The sequence below is a fragment of the Epinephelus moara genome, chromosome 1, assembly GCF_006386435.1.
Source record: "Epinephelus moara isolate mb chromosome 1, YSFRI_EMoa_1.0, whole genome shotgun sequence".
Classification (NCBI taxonomy): Eukaryota; Metazoa; Chordata; class Actinopteri; order Perciformes; family Serranidae; genus Epinephelus; species Epinephelus moara.
This window is the reverse complement of record NC_065506.1, coordinates 4,863,578-4,886,596: the sequence shown is the minus strand read 5'-3', so window position 1 is coordinate 4,886,596 and position 23,019 is coordinate 4,863,578. Positions and strand designations below refer to the sequence as shown.

The following is a 23,019-nucleotide window of genomic DNA, read 5'->3' as shown; positions in this document are numbered from 1 at the left end:
TCGTGACTCAACTATCTCATGCCCAACTCCTCATAAGGACCAGCTCCAGTCCCTGATTGGCTGACCGACCACTTTCGCAATACATGACGCGTTTCCTGTCGTAAAGCAGATTTTTCGGCGCCGGTGGCAGAAGCTTGTTGCACAGCCACTAAGTAACCGAAATGCTGATAATCTGATTTTACTGTGGCCACTACCCTGTGCAACCCACATTATTTTCATAATGATATATTTAGGAAAAGATGCTATCTGTTACCTCTTTAATATCAGCATTATTAGTACAGTCAGTTGCCTCTGCTGAGCAAAGTTTTTTTCAAATATAAGCTCATATAAACATAGTTGCGTTCAACAATGGGACAGGAACATCTGGTGGTCTTTATGACATCAGTATCAACGCAGAACTCGCTTAGAAGCTGTCACATAATGACCTCCTTAATGACCTGCAGCCACGTAGGCCTAATGCAGACGTGGGCCTCCATGCGCAACAGCTGAAAATGATTGTTGTAGGCCTATAGTTTTTCTGTAGGAGACAATATACTGTCTCTGCAGATTCATAAAGTTTTGTGACTTTTCTTCTGTGTGACCCATGGGTCATTTTTGTTTTTCTTACTGTTGATTTATATTGATTTTAACAACAGTGGTATTGATATCATATCATATCATATCATATCATATGTCATTCTTCTGTTGCGCTTAGGGCATAAATGGCCAGCAGCAGCCCTGCTTTCTGTCACAAAAGGAGTTCTTGGTTAACGTTGGGGGGGGTGTTAAATGAATAGAAAAGCAAAGTTCTCCCATGTTCTATGTCTCTCCCCACCTTAAGTCTTTACACAGATTTTGCGTCAATCCAGCTCCGCCCAGATTCTCTATTTGTCGTCTGTCTTTCACACACATCTGCCAGACGCTCCTGGACATTACGGACGTTATAGCGCGACTCCAGCTGTCAACTGGTGAGAAGTGCGTCTAGCGCAAGTAAGTCTGAGAGTTTCGAATATTTTCCATCCTTGTAATTCTATAATCGTCAGTGGTGGAAGAAGTATCCTTTCCTCTACTACAAGTAAAATACATGCATTTAAAAATTAAATTAAGTGAAGTATATGAGTAGTATCAGCAAAATGTACTTATTGTGCAGTAAAATGTTCCCTGTCAGTGTTTTACAATTATGTAGCCTATAATATTTTTGGGTTAACATTACCGCTGCATAAATGTGTATGTTGCATTTTACTGCTGTAGATGTTTAAGGTTGTGCTCATTTTTATCTCCCTTTATATGCTGTTGGGTAGTTTAATCTACAGCAATGCATCATATCCTATATTATCATCAAATGTTTGCAGCGTGGCTCTCCTGTGCGAACTGTATATCTCTTAAAAGTCCACTTTTCATGGTGTCAGAAAATCAGCCCTGTTTTCAGCTTTGTGATGATGCATTTTCCAGCTGATAATGGAACACGTCATCCTTCAGTTTAAATATACTGGAGATATCCGGTTTTCACTGGACAGTATGGGGGGGGGGGTGAAAATTTGTAATCTGGAAAGTAACTAAAGCTATCAGACAAATGTAGTGGAGTAAAAAGTACAATATCTACCACTGAGTTGTGGTGGAGTAGAGATGGAAATCATCACTGCAAATCATTTGCCTTCACATTAACTGTTTAGCAGTTAGTATTGTGTAACTCTGCACTATGCTATCACTGTACTTCTATTGTTAAATTTGGCTTGGGTTAGTTTGCAGTGTTACTAACATTAATGTACTACACATTAAATTATGCATGTGCTGCTTATATAACTCTAAACTATATAACAGTTTAAAAAGTTACACTTTCAGGGTTTTTTATTTTTTACAGCTCATGTAACTCAGCAGCACTTTCCAATTGGTAGTGGCTGCAGCCAGTGGGAAGGCAGAGCTGGATGATGGCCAGCTGAAGGCAGTGCTGCCTTACCAAGAAATATAAAGAGTGATGGGGCTGTTTCAGTTTCAGATGCTTGTGATACCTGTTGCTTGTAAGCTGCCATGCTACTTCACTGTTGTTGTTGAGGCTACACTGCCTAGTGTACTCTGCATAATGTTTTATTAGAGCGCTTTGCATTTTTCATATGTAGGCCTATTTTATATATTAATGTTGTTGTTTTTTTAATTGTCTTTATTCTTGTATATTAAGTTCATTTCATGCAGAACTGCTTTTATAGACAGTTATGCAGAAAAATGTCATTGTAGCGGTGGAAATAAAAGCAATGTAGTTCAATCAATCAATCAATCAATCAATCAATCAGTCAATCAGTCAATCAATCAATCAATCAATCAATCAATCAGTCAGTCAATCAGTCAATCAATCAGTCAATGAATTTATTTGTCATATGAAATCATAAAAATGTTTTCAGTGAAATGTATTAGTGGTTACTTCCATCAGTTTGAAGAAGTAGTAATTTATTTATTTTTTAAAGTCAATGTTTAGGATAAGGCAGGGTCATAATTCAGTATCCTTGTGGCCTGAGGGTAGAAACTCTTCCTGAGCCTCCCAGTGTCGCCCTGGTGTAACAGGTACCTTCTCCCTGATCTCAACAGGGTGAAAAGGCAGTTATCCAGGTGGTTGGGATGTTTAATGATTCTCTTGGCCTCATTTTTTGCAGCAGTAAACATCCTTTGTGCATAGTAGAACAGCACCTATAGTGTGTTCAGCTGACTGAACCACTCTTTGCAGGCCCTGCAATCCTGTTTGGTTACAGTACAAGCAGTGACATCAAGTCATTCAGAATCTTTGCCCTGCATGTCACACCTCTGGTAAGCATGTTGGAGCAGGTGGTGAGAAAGAGAAGGGTGGAACTGGAATATAGATGACATGTTTTGCGCCTAGTGGGGAAGCACAAAACCTAAGATCTAGCATTCATCTAACCACTATGGATACTGATCCCTACTCTCCTGGATTTAGCAGACTGATTGGAATATAAACTCCAGGTCCAGGAAGATGTTGCAGTATGGTTGCAGCTCAAGGAGGGATGCCAAACTGAAAAGTGGAACCAAGATATCTACTAAGGCCTTAGTTTCTCTGCACGCTACAGAAACCAAACTCACTGAAAAAACAGCCCGAGGATCAGCTAGCAGTCAAGCCTCAAAGAGGTTTTTCCAATTCTGTGATAACAACAAGCACTCACACAATAACTGAGACAACTTTAAGCTTGTCACCGGCAATTAAAAACATTTGTGGGTCCAAGAAAATAATGGCTGCTGGCTATGTGGTAAATACCATTTAGCGATAAAGTGTGACTTGAAAATGTGCTGCATAATGTGCAATACACGACTCATCCTTGCTCTACAAGACGTCAGTGTGATAACCCCAGGAAAAATAGATTCGGATGACAACAAGATGGCACCAGCAATAACAGGCCCAATCAAGCCAACTCCCCCAAATGCAACCCAGGCTCACTCTGAAATTGTTGAATACTGGTGCTTGGTCAGCAGTGTTGGGCAGTAACGCGTTACAGTAATAATGTTACTTTTCCCAGTAACGAGGGGTGTAGCAAGTTATTAATCAAATTTTAGATAAGATAACCATCTTGCAAATAGCGCGATCACCTGTCTTGTTTTAACGGCGTCTAGGGGGTTGGGCGCTTGTTGAGTGCAACATCCTACGCAGCTGCAATGATCAGTGATGTGCACCAAGGTGGTTTATATTTGATAATAAACTACATTCACGGAGACAAAATAAAAGCGTGACACCATCCGTCATCGTAGAGAGCACCGTCTATTTATTTTTCACATGCGCATACATCTCTGTCAGTTTCAGTGGTCACTTTACCTACTTTGGCCTATAGCTTGACTTATGCTGTCATGTAGTCAAGTCAAGTCAAGTCAAATTTATTTGTATAGCACATTTCATATGACAAGCATAGCTCAATGTGCTTAAAACAAACACAACATACATATAAAAACAAACACATAACAGCAAGGAGATTACACAGTACAAGAGCATGTAAAAACCTGATAACAACAAAAACAAAAAACAATGGTAATGGCATACCTGGTTAAAACCACACACACACACATCTAGTTAAAAGCTTGTGAAAAGAGATGTGTTTTTAACCTGCGTTTAAAAGTGGAAATTGATGTAATGAACCTGAGGTGTTGTGGTAAAGAATTCCAAAGAATTGGACCATAGTGACTGAAAGCACCATGAGCTCATCTAGAGTGTATTTTTGGGATAGTGAGCAGGCTTCTACTTCCAGATCGCAGGAGTCTGTCTGGTGTGTACTCAGCCAGCATGTCCTTGATATAAGGTGGAGCTACACCATTTATAGCTTTAAAAACAATAAGCAAAATCGTGCGGCCGTGTGGCGACATTTCCACTATAATGATTATAGCAAACTGAAACACGACTTTGTCAACAGCGCTACACTTCCAAAACCGGGTGGAATACAGGTGTGTTTTTTAATATAACAATCACTCAATACACTGCTGCAGTAAAATGTATATATGTGTATATGTAAACCGTTTTCAGATTTATATCTATGATTTCATGCAGAGTAGCCATTTTGTGAAAATGAAAATAGAAAATAGGAACACTGGAAAATAAATGACCGAGATTCACACAGGGGCGTACTGGGAAAGTAATATATTACATAAGTAACTAGTTCCTTTGGCTGGGAGTAATAAGTAAAGTAACAATATTACTTTTAAAAAGGGTAATTAGTAATAAGTAATGTATTACATTTTTTGAGTAACGAGCCCAACACTGTTGGTCAGTGACTTCCAGCATCAGACACCAACAAAAAAAGCTGTCCTTTCATGTCAGCATGATATGCAGCCAGTTGCCATTATTCTCTGATGCCGCCCAGCAGCGCCAGGGGGAAACATGGCCAGACAACAACTTTAGTTAAGGGTAGGGGGGAGGGGTGGTGAATGGGTCCAACAACCACCCACTCACACCTGGAAGGTTGGTTTTCGATTCCTGTATGAATGTAAAGCCAAACCCTGCTCCTTTTCCTAAACCCAACCACATGCTTCTGTTGCCTAAACTCAACCATGTGTTGGCTAAAAGTAGCCACGATGATGCACCAATGATGCACCCCTGAGGATACTGGGACAGGAGCCATCGCATTATGGATGGCCATCTTCTTCCCAATCTCACCAGCAAGCTCATCTAAACAAGTTTTCAACATAAAGGTAGCCTTTATGTCACTAAAACTGGGCTTTACAAGGTGTTTGCTTATCGTGCAGAGAGATCAAAGCATGGAGCAGGTGGCCTGTGGTGTTAGAGCAGGTATTCACTGTGCTCATGAGGTGCTGCTTTTTATTGATTGGTTGTTATGCTTTCTGTGTTGGAGTGGTAAAATGTAGTTAGGATATTCCTGCCTATCTCAAAGGAGTTCAGCTTCCTCAAGAAGTGTTTATACTGTTGGCATTTTTCAATGATCACCTCAGTGTTGGCCTCCAAACGAGCTTTGTCATTAATGAAAGTGCCCAGGTATTTTTTTTTACTGATGTTCAGCTTCCATTGGTTCTCTCTGAATTATGGCCCCAGTCCTCCCTACTCCATGCTTAGTGAAGTTCACTAACATCTCCTTGGTCTTGGTGACATTCAGCTCCAGACAAGAGCCGTCACACCATTCCACAAATTCACCTAGGACAGGCTTGTGATCTTGCCCAGGGAAAGACAGTATCATCTGCAAACTTGATGACCAGATTACATTGAAGGCTTCTGCAGTCATCTGTACAGGATGAACAACAGGGGTGAGAGGACACAGCCTTGGAGGGAGCCAGTGGGTGTGTACTGGAGGTTGGAGAGCCTTTTGTTGATTGTTGAAGGTTGAGCACCTTCTGTGTTCTTCGAGTGAGGAAGTCTACAATCAACAAAGTTAGCCGGTGATCAAGGTGGAAAAAGTTACTTTTTTTGCCAGGTTGTAGGGTGTTGAGTACTTTTTTCGCAATCTTATCGAAAGCGTTTATGATGAGCGCAGTCAGGGCTATAGGTTCGAAGTCCTTCAGGACCTTGGGGCTGCTCTTCTTCAGGACAGGACTGTGCCAGTAGCTAGGGGGCTCTGATATAGTTGCTGGAATACTTCTCTTAGCTGCTCAAAACAGAGTTTCAGTGTATGGCCACAAATATTATATGGTACAAGGGCTTGCTTGGTCTGTGTCCTTTTCAAGTATGTAATGATGGGGTCACCTGGGGTCAGGTTACTGATTGTGTCTGCCATGTGTGATTGGTGGTCTTTCTCAGAACTCCTCTCACTGCCTCCTGAATATTCCCCTGGTTGAATTTTTGTTCAGTTGGTACATTCTCCTCCACATTGTGGTACAAAACAGGAAGCCCCGCACAGTCTATAATTGCTATTTTAGTTCCAGGGTGATGACTCGATCAAACTCTTGCTCCCGAGACCAAAACCAGGACTCTCTGTGCATCTGGTCCTCCTGTGATTTAGGGTACATGTTGCTGTGACCAGTGATATACTTGGTATATTCCATCAAGTTAGGCTCCTCCCAGAAGACAAGCCCCTCCTCTGCTTCCTCTGGAGAGACCTTAAATATAGGCAGTCCACAGTAGAATGAAAAGTGCTCCTCTTAGGCACAGCCTGCAGTCACTGCTGCACTGCATATATACTCCAAAAACACATCTTTGAACGACAGGAAGTCGGGGAGTTCGTCCTGAAGTACTTCTATGTAAACAAGTGTCTACAGAGCATAGCCTCTGAAGAGGATGCCAAAGCGCTGGTGGACCAGCTACAGGCATTCTTGGTCATTAGTTGGCAAATAACTGCCCTAAAACTATTCATCACCTCCCTGCAGAGACAAAATGTGGGCAGTGCTGAAAATGGATTTTTCAGGGCAAACAAAACCAGCAGCAATCAGACCTAGGCCTCCAGTGGCATTGCCAAACTGACACCCTGTCCTCTAAATCCAAAGATGTTGGAACTAATGCACTCTATTAATAAGGGGTTAGCCAGTCTGTACAAGTCCCTTGGATTGCTTGTACCCTACACCACAATAGCCAAAGTCTAACACCTGTGGGATAGAAGGAGTGATTGGGAGCACCTGCTGCATGCTTGGAAGGAGTGAGCAGACAAGCTCTCCCATCTACAAAGCATAACCTTGTCAAGATGCTATATCAACCCAGATTTGGACTCCCCACCAGCCAGCAGAAGGTCCATGTGTTTTGTGTTGTCTCAGAGCAGGCAGAAGGCTCTGTCACATACCTCAGAAGAACAGAGTGGCATTTTTCACTTCACCAATCAAAAGTGGCTCCAAAGAAGCAGTAATCCATCCCAAGCTGAGAGCTGTGCACCACCGAGACAGGAGCTCAGGTAACAAAGTTAAGGGGCTTCATTCAGCAGGTGGTATTATGGACTAACACTGTACTCACCTGGCTGAAGTCAGACTCAAGCTTTCTTTGGTGTTTGTTGGCACTGCTGGTGACACCTGCTGTTATGTGAAGTTTGCCTTGATTCCTGCAGATTACATCATCCTGGGGAGGCCATTCTCCACACTAACAACTGTCAGACACTGGATCCACAGCCCAACATTTCTTCTCAGCCCACATTAGTGGCTGTAGTCACCCAAGCCTCAGAGACCTTAAGCTCACAGCAAGAAAGATAATCTCAAAGCACAAAACTATTGTAAGGCCCAAACCTCCCTCCTTCAACAATAGCAGCTAGACTGCTTCGCCAAGGACCTAACACTTTGGCCCCAGAATTTGATGGGAATGATGAGCTCACCTGCATTGACAGCTGCTTATGTCACAGCAGTCAGCTTGATCATCCCAGCCCTGAATGAGTAATTTCTAGGATTCGACACAAATACTGGATTCCAAGTGGGCGAGTGACTGTTTGCCACCATCAGTGAGGTGGCAAAGAAAACTTGAAATCCCCAAGGTGACTGACCTGCCTCTCACAATGTTACAGCTGCATAAGCCAGCCTTTCTCTCCACAGGTGTGGACTGCTTTGGTCCACAGTCCATCCAAATAGGACTAAGAAACAGAAACACTGGGGGATATCATTCAAATGCATGTCCACCAGGGCTGTGCATATTAATATCCTCTCCAGTTTTGACACAGATGCCTTTTTCATGGCACTGAGGTGGTTTATAGCTAGGATGGGCAAGTCATTCAAGTGTCTTTGGATCAAGAAACCAATTTTAAGGTGAGGTGACCAGGAATCACAAGAGGCATTTGCAGCCCTTCAACTGGAGATTCAGGCACAGCGTGCACCCCAGCAGATCAACAGGAGATTCATTCTGTCAAATGCTCCATACTTTGGCGGTTGATTAGAGCAAGAGAGCCACTCAGTAAATGAAGCCTTGCAGGTTACACTTGAAACCCAACAGAAACAGAGACCGTGCTGAGAACATTCCTTGTTGAAGTCAAAGGGATCCTCAACTCCAAACCTTTGGGCTACACATTGTCAGACATTGCTGACCGTGATCCTATCACACCAAACTCCTAGCCAATCAGACGGCCTGATGCATCCCTTCCACAAGTATTGTATCCTGAGTCAGAGCTTTTAGGCATAGGACACTGGTACATAGACAGCTCCTCACTGACTATTTTTGTTAAAACTTTATCAAGGTCTTGCCAGTCTACAGGCCTGATAAAAATTGCACACTGACAAGCCACCCCCACATGCTAGTAAAGCTATCATGCTCATGGAGCCACAGTCCCCTTGCTTATTGTGGCCAGTAGGAAAGGTCCCCAATATCTCCCTTGGATGTGAAGGCAAGGCCCCCAATATCTCCCTTGGATGTGAAGGCAAGGCCTTGCCTTCAAACTTACAAATACCCTGTGTGACTCTAATCATTCAGTCCCCTGCCTTGAAGGACTAATCATAAAAGCCCACAAGTTATGATAACGTTTGGCTTGTTACACTGTGGATTACCTGCCAAGAACCTAAAAGGCCTTTCTAATAAGTCAGATTTTCTCTAGAAATCTGGGGGTGGCTGTAGAAAAGGCCTCCTGACTTCATGCCAGTTCTTTCATATGATCTCTCTCCCCACCTCAATTTTCTTCTTCACAAAGACTTTGGGGCAATCAAACTATGCCCAGATTGACTCTCTTGGGACAAATGTGGGTCTAACCTGTGGAGTGACAACAACAGAAAGTTTGCTGCTCTGGTGTCAGCAAACTCTCTATTGCTGCCATTACACAGGTTAGACCCAGCACTGCAGCTGGCCACCAGCCCACTGTGACCCCAGCACTGGGGTTCATGCTGACTGAATTCGGAAGTGTGATAGCTAGCTAATTTTTGTCTCATTTGTGATCTGATCAGCAATAAATTCATTAAATTCAGTGCCCCATTGCAATTGCTATTTTCCAAGTAAAAATAGCTGTCAATCAACGTACAAGGAGGTCTGTGTGAATGTGAACACATTGAAAAGGATCAATCATAAGAGAACCAGTGCAGTGCCTCCCTTGTTTACCATCCCCAAATTGTCAAAAGCATTGGCCAAATAGACACTTTTGCGCAATTGCTGCTCTGTGCATTTGCAGCTGCCTGAACAACGATGTGTTGCTGAATTGGTGCACAAGGACTTATACTGTCCAAATAGCAGTTAATAGCTGTGCATGAGAAATAATAAAATCTGCTCATGAGCAAGTTTTATCACACTCACAACAAATGGCATAAATCTGAGGCCATACAAACGACCGCATCATACGGCCAATCATTTCATAGCGACACATGTACAGTTTATGTAACTCAGCAGGTATGGTAGCGGTTGGTAAAATTACTCGTCATGTAATTTATCAGCCAGCAGAGGGCAGTGTTGCCTTCCTAATGGACATAAACCTGCTGTTAAAAACGTGACTAGGCTGTTTCAGTCTCAGAGATGTCTGTTGCTTGTACCCTGATGCTATGCTGTTAGCCTGTTTGAGCTACATTGCACAGTGTACTCTGCATATAATCATAGTTCAGCAGTTTGCATTTTTTATATGTACTTAATGCATTCTTGTTATTTACAGTTATCTTTGTTCTTGTATATTATGTTGATTTTATACAGAGCCACTTATTCACCAGACATCGGTGCAGAAGGAATGTGGTTGTGGTGGTGAAAATAAAGGCAGTGGATGTGAAGACATCTGTCTGGTTTGGATCGATCACCTGCAGCAGATTACTATTTAACTGAATCCAGCATAGACAAGCAGAGAAGCAACAACTTCTTCACAGCTATGTCAAAGTACCCAATTTTGGCTGCATGGCTGGTGTACTGGCTGTGTCATAGTTATTCTGGTAATGAACACATGCTTACTGAAATATCCTAGTTAAAGCCGACAAATAGAAACATGGGCATACAACATATCAATTTTCAGTTAAATTTTAATGTAAATTTTATGTTTACATAATACTACTGTCTGCAAGCAAGTTCTCTGAGCTTTCTTACTGCTGCTTCTTTAACTGCCTTTAATCCACATTTTAACTCAAAGGAGTTGAGGCCTGTACTACTAAGTATGATTTGGAGTTAGTGAGGTAACTTCTCTTTTGTGGGATAAATCGCCGTCTTAACCTATGCTGAACAACTTGCTCTATTTCCACTGGTTTTAATACAGAGCTTCTAACAGAGAGCTCGTTTACAACACGAAGCACATGATTTTAGCAGGATTTTAACTTATACAAAGTTTATTTTATTGCAGTTATAGTGTTGTATTTTCACACTCTGATTCCATCACTGCAGCTCAAAATGACATGAGACACCTGTGTGATGAGTAGGGGAAAAAGTAATATTTTATCAGAAAAATAATCCTATAATAATACTGTTAATTGGCTCCTGTTATTATAATTGCAACATTTGGGCCAGACAGAGCAAAACAAGGTTACTTTCCACCCTTTACTTCAGCAGCAGAAACAATCTGGCATTAAGTGTTTTATATGACATTTTCAGAGTAGTTTCATCATCATCCATACATGGCAAAATATTCTGTATACTTATGTCACATATGGCTTAGTCATACCTGCATGTAATTAAAAGTCTCGGCCAATGGTAAACTTTTGGATAGTGATTTCAATGTTCCTAGCTACATTTTCTGTTATAAGATTACAAAGTATTGTTTACATCCCACGCCATTAACATTTTACTGTCTCGCAGTCCCAGACACTTTGGAAACCATTTCATCTCAAATGATGTGAAGTAGACTACATCATTCATGGTTCTGATGAAGTCGCTTGAATTAACACCCCTGCATCTTTCACATGAAAACCTAGAGTTGACTGAACTAGTTGACAACCAGCTTTGTAGTACCAGTTAACCAGAAGGCCAGTGTTAGGGTTAGTCAAACCAGATAATGAAAAGATATCCTGGGTAAGTACAACTGGCTTCGTTGTAAAGGCCTCCGGTCTCCCTTTTTAATCGCATCTGTCAGACTGTCCTGTTGTCCCCTATAAAAACAGAATGTCAAACACCGCAGCACTGGCTAAAAAAATCCACCCAGGACTTAAAGAAAGATTGCTAAAGTAAAGGGGAAAAATGAGGAAAAAATCACTCACCTCAAAACTTTTTTTAAGGTCATTGTCTGTATATAAAGATGGGTGACATATCTTCACTTCCTTCCACTGTACAAAACTTAAGACAAAATATTCTGGATATGGGCACAGCCATCTTGAGCTGGTAATATCATTTAGAGTCATAGTCTGTACAGTTGTGATTATGTGGTGAAGCAGCGGTATTAAAGTGCTGCCCATTCACCTGCCCAACTCAACTGCATGTCACACCCCCTTTTTATAGCATCAAATAGCTAATTAAAACCTTAAAACCAAACTTATCAGGCAATAAACACTTGAACATCAGCATGATAAGAACTACCATAAATGACAGAAACCACCTTTAAGAAAAACGTACTGGATGTGACTTTGATTTTTTTTAGTTTGGCTCACGTCCCATATGCTAACATTTAGGGGGCAGGGTTTATGACCTATACTCCAGCCAGCCACTAGGGGGAGATTGAGATGTTTTGGCTTCACTTTTGGGAAGCTGTCATGCAGTCTGCCTTTCATACAGTCAATGGACTCAGTCATCCACTGACCTAGGTGCAGTCTTAAAGAGCTTACAGACTATGTTAAAACCTTTGCTGGCACCGAGGACACTGCACTTAGTTGGAAGAACCTAGTCAGTCATCATAGGTAATTACTCATCTTCTACACCTCAAATCAACTTTTGTACCTCAAGGTTCATTTTTAGGTAAAATTTTACTTTCCATCTACATGCTCCCACTCAGTCAATTCAGCCAACATCACAATGTCTGCTTTTATCACTACACAGATACCGTCCACTGAGACCTGGCAATCCAGAAAGCCTAGTTGCTGTTTTAGATTGTTTAATTCAAAATCAGAATTCATATTTTCAGTCCTTCAAACCCTTTCAGTCTCACTGAGAGTTGCCTTATTCACTTGTTTGCTAATGTGAAGCCTGCTGCCAGAAATCTAGGAGTACTATTTTATTAAGATATAACTTTTGAACCACAGATCAAAAAAGTTGTCTAGTTTGGCTTCCTTTAAATTAGACCCATCTATAGAATTAGACCAATACTTGTACACTCTGACCTAGATAAAGAAATTTACACCCTTTTCTCTAGACTTGACTGCTGTAACACAACATGATTTTGCAAAGTAGGACATGTCCCTGGATCAACATACCACATCACACTCCTGAACACACTCTTGAACTTTCAACCAATCACACCCCCCAGACATCATCAGTGTGCTGCTCCAGTGCTTCTTTCAAAGTTCCTATGTGCTTCGTAAGAGCAAGGGTAGTTTTTCAAATTGAAGTTACCGGTAATACAATTGAACAAAATCCTCAGTAACACTGAACAAAAACCTTATAAGACACTGCAGTGTTCGAGAATTAGCTTGCTAACTAGGTTGGCTATGCTAACGAGTTAGCTTGCCAATAGGCTTAAATATTGTTCACTAACATTAAGAATAAGGATAATGTCATTTTGCAGTTGCAAAGACATGCAATGGACACATTTTCTCACATTTTTTAATAGCCTACTCAACACTATTTTTTTTTACAAGATTGCAGTGCTCGTGTCTTTCAGGACCATCACTGCCATGTTGACCCTGGATAATTTTTTTGTTGATCCAGGACAATCATCGTCATCTTCACCCTGCATAATCTGTTTAGGTTGATCCAGGAACATTATTTTCATGTTGATCCTTGATCATTTCTTTATGTTGATAGTGTTGTTATTTTACACTCTGATTCCATTGAAATTAGCAAGCTAACTTAATATTCTATTGGCAAACTTTGTTGTTAGCATAGCCTACCTAGTCAGCAAACTAACTTTTAACCCTGCAATAGCTTACAAGGTTTGTGTTCAGTGTTACTGAGGATTTCTTTCAATTGTACTAACTTCAGTGTGGATAAAGCTTAGCTCTGAGGGAGCACAAAGGAATTTTGATAGAAGCCCAGGAGCAACACTGATGGTGTCAGAGGGCTGTGGTTGATTGATTGCAATGTTGGTCCAGGAAAACGATGTGGGATGTTGATCCAGAAGCATGACCTACTTGACAGAATCACGTAATGCCCTGTAACTCCCCCCTTTCTAGTATCAACCAAATGTCAGTCTCCTCTAGTTCACGATGCAGCACCCAGGCTTCTGACTGGTTTTAACCATAGACTATATAAAGACAGACGATGCATCTCCACTGACCCCCACCGTACAAAAAGAAGGCAAAATATCCCGAATATGGCCACTGCCATCTTGCTCTGGTGATGTCATTGGAGCCAGAGTCTGCGCAGTAGCAATCTCTGCCAGTATCCAGTTCCCATCTATACACCTGTTTAAGCACCAACCAACCAATCATGGACAGGGCTTATGACCTATACTGCAGCCAGCCACCAGGGGGTGATTGAAATATTTTGACTTCAGTATTGGGGAGCTGTCATGTCGTCCATCTCTATATATAGTCTATGGTTTTAAGGAATGACATCACATCAATCCTTTCTTCCTTCCAGTGGCTCCTTGTTTTCTTGAGAATTGATTTTAAGATTTTACTGATCATTTTCAAAGCACGTCTGGGTCTGGCTCCAAGCTACATAGCAGAAACTGTGACCACATCAGGTCACAGCCTCAGATCCTCTTAAGGTAACTGTGCTTTTGCCATCAGGGTCCCTAGGCTTTGGAATGAGCTGACTGAGGGGATGAGGCTCACAGAATTTAAAACCTATTTTAAGGACTTCAGACCTGAAGGGCTGAAATCCTATGGTTTTTTTGATGTATTGTAATTATTTCCCTCAGAACAGTTTTACGCTTGCTAAAATTTGCCAGCATACTTGTATCCAAATTCCACTTGTATGTCGCTACTGATATTAGCACTCTGGGACTACTCATTTAACTAACGTACCATTTTGCCAATCATTTGAACATACCTTAAAACTTTAATTAATAGCCCAGGCTATTATTTGCTTTAATCACTGAATTCAATTGGCATATATGAGACACATCTATAACTCCTTTCACACAACTGTTGCTCAGGAAAGATGGGACATACTATCAAATAATTTATTTGAAACAGTATGAATATTACTTTAAAATTAGAATCATTTTTAAATTACAAATCATTTATTTGATCTCACTCTAACAGACAGCACATAAAGAGAGAGAAAGAGAGTGTTACAACACTCGTTTTACACCACCTAAACCTAAACCCCTACCTAGGGGTTGTGAAATCGATTCAGTAATTTAAAATCTAAGCCCTGTGTTTTGATTGACCAAACAGACTTACATTATTTGCAAAGAGCAAAAACCACGTAATTTTTTTATCAGCTTCCCTGCCCAACCCCATCTTTCTCACTTTTTTGTTTTCCACCCCTCGAGTTTGTGCCCATTACAAAACTCGCAGGATTTGCTTTATAACAATATTGAACCACATGTGTAAAAAACTGTAACGGCTCTAAACATGTGTGGGCCTAGTGAGAATTTGGCATCAATGACAGTTTGTCCAAACATCACCAAACCTGGTGGATATCTTTAATAAAGCTGATCAAACATTTCCCCAAAATGTTTTTCAAATTGAGTTTTCTAAAATGCAGGTCTCAAGTACTGTCAGAGGTCTTGATCCTTCACAGCTTTAAACTTATAATGGCATGCATTGGCTTGGACTCTGGATTTGCCACTTGCGGCTGTGAACAGTTTCATTGCTATTCTGTTGCTAAGGTATCAGCTTTGTAGCCTGGTAAGACCATCCTGATGATGTGAGCTCAACATTCTGTTTTAGTATTAGTCTGGACTCAGTGCTGCCTCTCTTTGTCTCCAGAAAACAGGGCCAATCAAGAATCTGCACTGTGGTTCAGAACTTAAGCAGCCAATCAGGGACTGCATTGTAGTTAATGATTTAAAATAGGTGAGTTCTTGCAGAAATAGAGTCAATAACAACAATCAAACAACAACAAGATTATGCACTTGCCATTCCTCTGCCTGGATTTTGCAAAACGCTTGATTTATCACTTGGCTCCGTTGGTGATGAACAAGATGTTCCCAGGTACAAATGATTGGCTGAGGAGTTTGTCTGTCAAGGCGAGTACTCCCACCCACTGAAAGTGTTTTGAGTAGCACTGAGTCCATACTGATACAGAGAGCGAAACGGGATGTTGAGCTCACATCATCAAGATGGTTTTACCAGGCTAACAGCTTTGGGCCCTGTTTATTGCCTGTCAGCTACTGCATTGACAAACGTTCCAACACGAAATACACTTTGACCTATTTAGAATGTTTATGTTGTCATGTTTGAAATGGACAAAATATATAGACTTGCTTATATGACACCTTTTGTTGTCAACTTTTTATTGTTTTTGTTTTATTTGCTTTTACTCTTTTATTTGTATTTATCTATAATTAATTTAGTCTTGCTTTTTTTTGGGCCTAACTGTTTGGCCTTTTGTGTTATATTGTCTTCTGAGGATCCTCCTTCTTCCTGTATGTTGTATTCTCTTTTTTGAAAGGTGCTATATAAGTGCATATTATCATTATTATTATTATCATTCTTACATTAACAATAATTTTATATCAAAATGATGGCTTAATGCAGGTTTTCACCAATTTTTTTTTAGAAAATTAGCACAATTTTTAAGAATGTGTATTGTTTTTTAATGACTTGATGTATCTCTTGCTCTAGTTGAAGCTAATGTGATCTGCGATGAGACCAAAATGACAGTAGCAATTGAGAAATCTTCATACCCTCGCCTCAGTTTGAATCATTTGCGGCTCAGTAACCCCACCAACGGTGCCTGCAGCGTCCGCTCCAACAGCACTCACATCTATTCTGTTGTACCCCTCAACGAGTGTGGCACTCAGATTGAGGTAACGCAGGGTCATTTTTTTCATTAAATACTGTGCTCTTCTTATACTTATTGGTGTTGTTTTTCATTAGCAGTATGAGGACTAATTATGTTTAACTCTGCAGGAAAATGATGAAAACCTAATTTTCAAGAATGAAATCACCATAGAGGACAACACAGGAGACCTGATCACCAGGAAATGTCTGTTTGAGCTGAAGTTCTACTGCCAGTACCCCAAACGAGGAAATGTGACACTGGGTTTCTCAGTACATAGAAAGAGTGTCACAGTGACCCAATCAGGCTTTGGCACATTCACCTACAAGTTTGAATTCTATTCTAACAAAAACTTCAAAAGCCCAATTGAGCTACCGTCATACATTCTTGAGTGTACCATCGGGACCAGGATTTACATGCAGATAGAGGCCACCTCCTCATTCAAAGACGCCAAGTTGTTTGTGGAGTCCTGCAAAGCTGCACCAGTTGACAACCCAAATTACGAGCAAACCTACTCCATCATTGATAATGGGTAGGTATGAGTACACCACCTAGTGGCAACAGAGGACAGAACAATCTATTTGTCATAGTCATAGTCATAGTCGTATTTATTAGCTCATCACCACAATTGTGGTATGGAGTACAAACAAGACAAAAAACAAAACAAAGCAAATGGTAAACAGCCAGAATGAGTCATCACAGATCAAAATAAAAGAGCAGCTGCAACCAAGCCTGCACTCAAGTGCGGCCATACATTATTTCATTTAAAAAGTGGCAAAACATTGTTCAAGAAAGCACCCAATTTACATATTGTTCTTGAATTATCAGTCTTAGTCAAGTACTTGTTTCTGGTTATATTTTTACATTCAAACAAAACATGATATTCATCTCCCAGGTGGCCATTGTTACACAAATTACAAAACCTTTCATTCCTTTCCAGACCTTTGTATCTACCTGTTATTTTAGGGAGTCTATTATTAGAAATTTGATGTAACTTTAAAGATATGTTGTCTCACATTTGGTGTTTCTATCTAAATGGACCGTGTGTGTGACTGATAGATGGAAGTTAAAGGTCTTCATATCTTCCACCTGAGTAGCTCACATTGGAGATGATTATCTCCTCCTACAGTAGAGGCTCATCTCTGCAATATGACCTTGTCAGGATGTAAAAGTCAATGCTTCACTTACTTCATCTGTGGCATTATATATCTTACTTTCCCCCAATAACCCCCATCATTAGGCATAGACTTACAGAGGCAATATTTCTTACCTTTTTGTTTGCTTGTTTTGCTCTGACTAGGTGTAATGTGGACCCGACCTTCGAAATCCATCCTGCCGCCCATGACAGACAATTCCGGTTCAGCATGGAGGCCTTCAAGTTCATCGGCCTGTATGACCAGGTAAAGACTGTGGTTAGACTGAAGCAAGAGACTGTCTGTGATAGCCTGTCTGTTACAAGTGGGCGAATCAATACACATGACTTGACTTGAGTCAGACTCAAGTTACAAATTTATGGACTTGAGACTTGCTTAACTAACATTGCTAAAGACTTGTCTTGACTTTGACTTGGTATTTATCAGAGGTGGGGGACTTAAGTCACATGACTTGACTCAAGTCATGGCTCAGACACATCAAACCAACTTTAAAGAACAAGCAGCAATAAAAGACGACTGCAAAGACTACAGCTGAGAGTCAACCATCACATATGTTCTGTGCCACATAGACGACGGTAGACTGTATTTGTTATGCAAAAGGGGAAACAAGAAGACCGTCATGACGCTAGGTAGACATTTAGCACATAAACAACACAATCCAATGTTGAAAGAACAGAGCATATTTACTGTGCACCAGTGAACTATAACATAAACTATCAGGAAGTGTTTCTGCTAAAGAGCTCAATGACTAAAAAAAAATATCTTACCTTATGCAACAAGTTTATTTTGATCTCACTCCCTCTTGACTATGTATGTATATATATACATACAGTATATATATATATATATTGTGACTTGAAGGTTAAGACTTGTGACTCACTCCATCCTCTGCTATCACTAAATGCTTCAATAAATAGATGCAAAGAATATGCAGTCATGTAAAAAGAAGGTTGAATTCCTGCACACAGTCAGCACTAACTTTATTGGAGGCACAGTGTTTTGTTCATGTCATGGACCTTCATTAGGCATCAAGCACACAATGTGATTCAACACATCTTTATACTGAAGCCACAGGGTGTAACAGCCAATCAAAAAGCTGAGCCAAATCTTTAAACACCTGCAACACTTGTCACCAGTTTTGGAGTGTAGTGAACTACATAGTCATATACCATGGACTTCAAATTTTCAAAAGTGTTTGCATCTTTCTACTGCATAGACGAAGACTATCCTTACAGCAGTGAAATATTTCTTTAAACCAGTAGCTTAACTACATTTTTCAGTAGCCTAGCTTGCTGGTGGTTCCACTACATTCATATTTGGACTTATTCAAGTAGTTAATTTTTTTAAACTTTTTTTTTCTTTGTGTGTGTGTGTGTGTGTGTGTGTGTGTGTGTGTGTGTGTGTGTGTGTGTGTGTTACATTCAGGTGTACGTCACCTGTTCAGTCATGATTTGTGAAGCACAGAGGTCTGACACCAGGTGTGCAAAGGGTTGCATCAACTCGAGATCATGGCCAAGTGATCAGCCCCATCAACGGGGAAAGAGAGAGGCTGCGCCTGTCACTCAGAGTTTACGGCACAATATTTCCCAGGGTCCTCTGCGCTTAAAGAGGTCAGCAGAGAGCTCTGTAAACCCAGGTATGAAAACAGAGAGTGTTTTCTTCCCAGCACATCGGCCATGTTTAGTCTCTTCAGAAAAGATGAAAATAAAATTGTACTTCTCTTTTCTCCAGGGATCAACTTGAACCTGAACTTGGTATTCATCGCTGGATGTCTTCTTGCAGCTGTTGGCATGATCAGTGCAGCGATCGTGTACAAAGCCAAATTGTCAAGTGTCAGATACCAACCATTGCCCAAATATGAAAGTTAAGGCAACTGCATGCAGAATACCTATTCATTATTAATAACATTTAAAGCTTTTTGATTAGTTTTGCTATCATATATTGAGCATGTATCCAATTATGCGCCCATTTAAATCAATGCATTTTATTTAAACACCTTTAGAAATGTCTACAGCTATATAAGAGAAAATACTTAAGAGAGGGAGTATCTGTGCCTGGGCAAAAAGGTAACCAGAAAAGAAAGTTTTATATTAATTAACACTGAGAGGACGATCAACCAGAACTGCACAGGATTATTATCATAAACTAAAACTGACACTAAAACAAAATGAGCAGTGAACAATATTGCTGTAAACTTAAAGTAAATAAAATTGATATCTTTAAGAAAAACTGAAACTAACCTGAAACAATGTTGCCTGCCAAGACAAGGAGAGCGCACAAATTTCTGTCTACTCTCTTTTCATTATACCACAGACATGGAGTAGACTTGACATGCTATGCTGCAGTTGCTTCACAATTAATCCCTATTTGCAGCTTAGTCTTGTAGAATTTGATAACAAGAACATGGTTTAGGACGAAATATTGTAGAGAATCAAACTCAGGACTAATGTTATCCAGCTGGGGTCAGGATGACATTGCAGGTGACAAGTTTTCTTCTGTGGTAGTGAAAGAGTACTCAAGTTGATTTCTAAATCAAAAGATTTAAACATTATGTTAATAATGCTATAAATGCCATTTTAACACAGTTCTCCAACCATGTATTTTGTATATACATATTGCTACACACTCCGAAAACTAACTAAAACTAAACAAAAATGAAAAAAGTCAAAACTGAAATAAAATAAATACTAACTGAACATTTAAATCTATCATAACAGTGGTTCTGCAGCTGCTGGGTGATTATTCTTTTGTGGTGTTTACTATTGTTTACTGTGGGATTCCTAGTTTTACATATGCTTCTACTATTATGTATTACGGTATGATTTCAAACAAGTATCTTGATCTATACGTGTACTCCTACCCAGTCATAATCACTCATATGTCAGATATCATCATTACATGACTAAAGCCCTTTATGGCTGGAACAGTGTGAGGTATGACACTTGCTTAATTAATGGATCAATAAATACATATATTCTTTAGCATATTTTTTTGCTTTTGTCCATTTTAATTCTCTTTTCCTAACACACAGACCCAGTCATATCTCAAGTCAGTAAAAAGCCATTATTTTTTAATTCTTTCCTGTTGCTGAACCTAATCATGTTAGGACTTAAGACTAAAAAGACTAAAAGTGGTATATTAAATCTGAAGTTTCAAGCATGTAGCTCTCTGATGACAGTAATCATCAAACCTCCATTCACAAGCTACAATTTTTTAAAAGACTATTTTTATGGCTTTTGACTTTATTAGACAGGACAGTATTAAGTGTGAATGGGGGAGAGAGGGAATGACATGCAGCAAAGGGCCACAGGCTGAATTCGAACCCACAGCCTCAACAGCAAGGACACTGCCCCTGCACATGAGATGCCCACTCCACTCACTAAGCCACTGGGCCCCCTGACAAGCTGCAATCTTGAAGAAAAAAAGCAACTTTGAGTGCCACAGAAAGAGAAACCAACATGTGGTGCTTTCTGTCATGGTGATTAGGAATAGGAATTAGCAATAATAATAATAATAAAATGAGAGGGGTTGGGCACTGAGTGTGAAGTCCTGCAGGTGAAGAGTATTTAGTTTATGAAAGAAATGGGGAGTTACCTTTGAGAAAGAACAGCATATTACTGTTTTTCGATCACTTACACACTATAACTGGGCCTATTAGTAAACATTCCAAACCATGACACCATCTACCAAGAGACAGACCCATTTCCCAAAACTTGAAACACTGCTCACCTGTTTCCACCCAATTTTCAATATCCAAATTAAAAGTGTCCAAATAAATCATTCATTACGCCGCATGTTCATGCCATCAATATAATTACCTCAGGTCAGCAAAACCTAAACTCAAATATTGCACCTTTCTCCAGGTGCAAACACTGAGCCTCCAAATTGTTAACACATCAATCAGAATTGCACAGGTCAATAACAAGGCCCTCAAGGCATGTCCCTGTGCTTTGGAACAATGGATCCTAACAATGTCAAGTCAATTTTATATCCCCGGCTGTGTTTTAGGAGGCAGACGTCGCTCACTAATCGGAAGATTAGTGTTTTGATCCCCAGCTCCTTCAGTCTACATGAAGTAGAATCGTTGTAGAATTCCCCTATAAATACAAATAATATGTGTTATCAGTATCTTTCATCACCCATAGATGTAACTGGATCACAACAAATTACCTTTAGACTACCTTTCTTCCAAAGTCTGGAATAAATACTGTCAAATTCTGTCAAAATGTAAAGTAAAGTATAAAGTTATAATGTTTTTCAACCCACATTGAACATATTTTCTGTTGAATCATAAAAGAGTATTATCCCGGTAAAAGATTACATTAGTGTACACTGTGAATTACAAATACAAGTCGTGTTGCGTTTATGTGCCACAAGATGGCGCAACTATTCTCTTTATGATCCTTTTATCAGCAATTTCATCTGCAAAAGCTGAATGTAGGTCACTCAGTAAAATGGTTAAAATGTTGTAGGCTAATGTGAATAAACTTCAAATAATCTTTATTATTTATCTTTATTTAATCTTTATAATAAAGACGTCTGACCCACCACTTCCCACACTTCCATGTTAATCCAAAGGGAGAAATGTAGAATTTTATATATATATATATATATATATATATATACACACACACACACACACACACACACACACACACACATATAGATATATAGATATAGATATATACATATGAGACTGTATTTTGTTGTTGGAAGCAACTTATTGTAGGTATACATTGCATTAAGTATATAATATATATAAATTAAATATGAAACATGACAACAACATGTAGTAGGTTTTTGTGTTTATATGTATTGTAAATGTTGATTGATATGCTGGTTTTATTGGTATAAAATAGAAACCATGAAATAAGAGTGATAAGACAGACTTGTCGTCATCTTTATATGCAGTACAGCATAATACATAAAGGAACAAAACCGTGTTCCCCTGTTCCCTGGTGGAAATCCAAACACTATACATAAAGTGCGAACGACAAGGTACACAAACAAGTGACAGCTCAAGATAAAAGACAGGGTATAAACATATAGTGGAAAAATGGAAAATATAAATACAAGTAGCGTAAATAAATGTAAATAGTGCAATAAACAACAGTAAAGCAGTGTTTGATACTTGAAACTTGATAATAATGAAAACAAGATGAAAATAGAATACATCGAATGCATAATCTAAAATGGGAAATAAAACCCACCGAATAATGATATGATGATAAAAATAAAGTTAAAGTTAAGTAGTGCCTGGAGATATTTCTGTTGTAAAATGCAAGTTGCAAGTAGGAGCCTAATGGTAGTACTACATTATACACCTACTTTATTTATTGCTCAATTTGACTGTGCAGAGGCAGTGGATGGAGCCGACATTTATAACATTCCGGACACATCTGGCCAGTGCGTCAAAGTCATGTTTAATATAGAAACCCGAGCTTCCAGATTATAATTTTGTCTGTATGGATTTACCTGAGTGATGACATGGATCCTGACAGGACCTTGAAGTGCTGTTGCTTTTCCCTTTCCTCCTGTTGCCAGCCTGTGCAGCGCTCTCTTCCCGTGGACTCCCAGGCTAATGTAAAGTGCTAGCGACAGAGAGCCCACCATTGG

At 39.9% G+C, this 23,019-nt stretch overlaps 1 protein-coding gene across 2 annotated transcripts; it reads left to right on the top strand.

Moving 5' to 3' along the window:
* The first annotated feature begins 793 nt into the window (after positions 1 to 793).
* Positions 794 to 20,407, top strand: LOC126394775 (ZP domain-containing protein-like). Of its 2 annotated transcripts, XM_050051825.1 has the most exons (7): positions 794 to 969; positions 9,980 to 10,209; positions 16,093 to 16,277; positions 16,381 to 16,781; positions 17,550 to 17,649; positions 18,829 to 19,039; positions 19,135 to 20,407. In XM_050051825.1, exons 2-7 carry the CDS (start codon positions 10,149 to 10,151, stop codon positions 19,269 to 19,271), a joined length of 1,095 nt encoding a protein of 364 aa, XP_049907782.1. In that variant the 5' UTR covers positions 794 to 969; positions 9,980 to 10,148; the 3' UTR covers positions 19,272 to 20,407. The 2 variants fall into 2 exon arrangements, with proteins under 2 accessions (XP_049907782.1, XP_049907793.1); XM_050051836.1 differs by lacking the exon at positions 9,980 to 10,209 and having other exon boundaries at positions 798 to 969; positions 19,135 to 20,404.
* Positions 20,408 to 23,019: the final 2,612 nt, after the last annotated feature.

Bases quoted from the DNA above. Each gene is read 5' to 3' on its own strand.
- LOC126394775 (XM_050051825.1), top strand. From the start codon at position 10,149: ATGTCAAAGTACCCAATTTTGGCTGCATGGCTGGTGTACTGGCTGTGT. The intron at 16,278-16,380 runs GTAACGCAGGGT...TTAACTCTGCAG, and splicing joins AGTGTGGCACTCAGATTGAG to GAAAATGATGAAAACCTAAT. The intron at 17,650-18,828 runs GTAAAGACTGTG...TGTTACATTCAG, and splicing joins TCATCGGCCTGTATGACCAG to GTGTACGTCACCTGTTCAGT.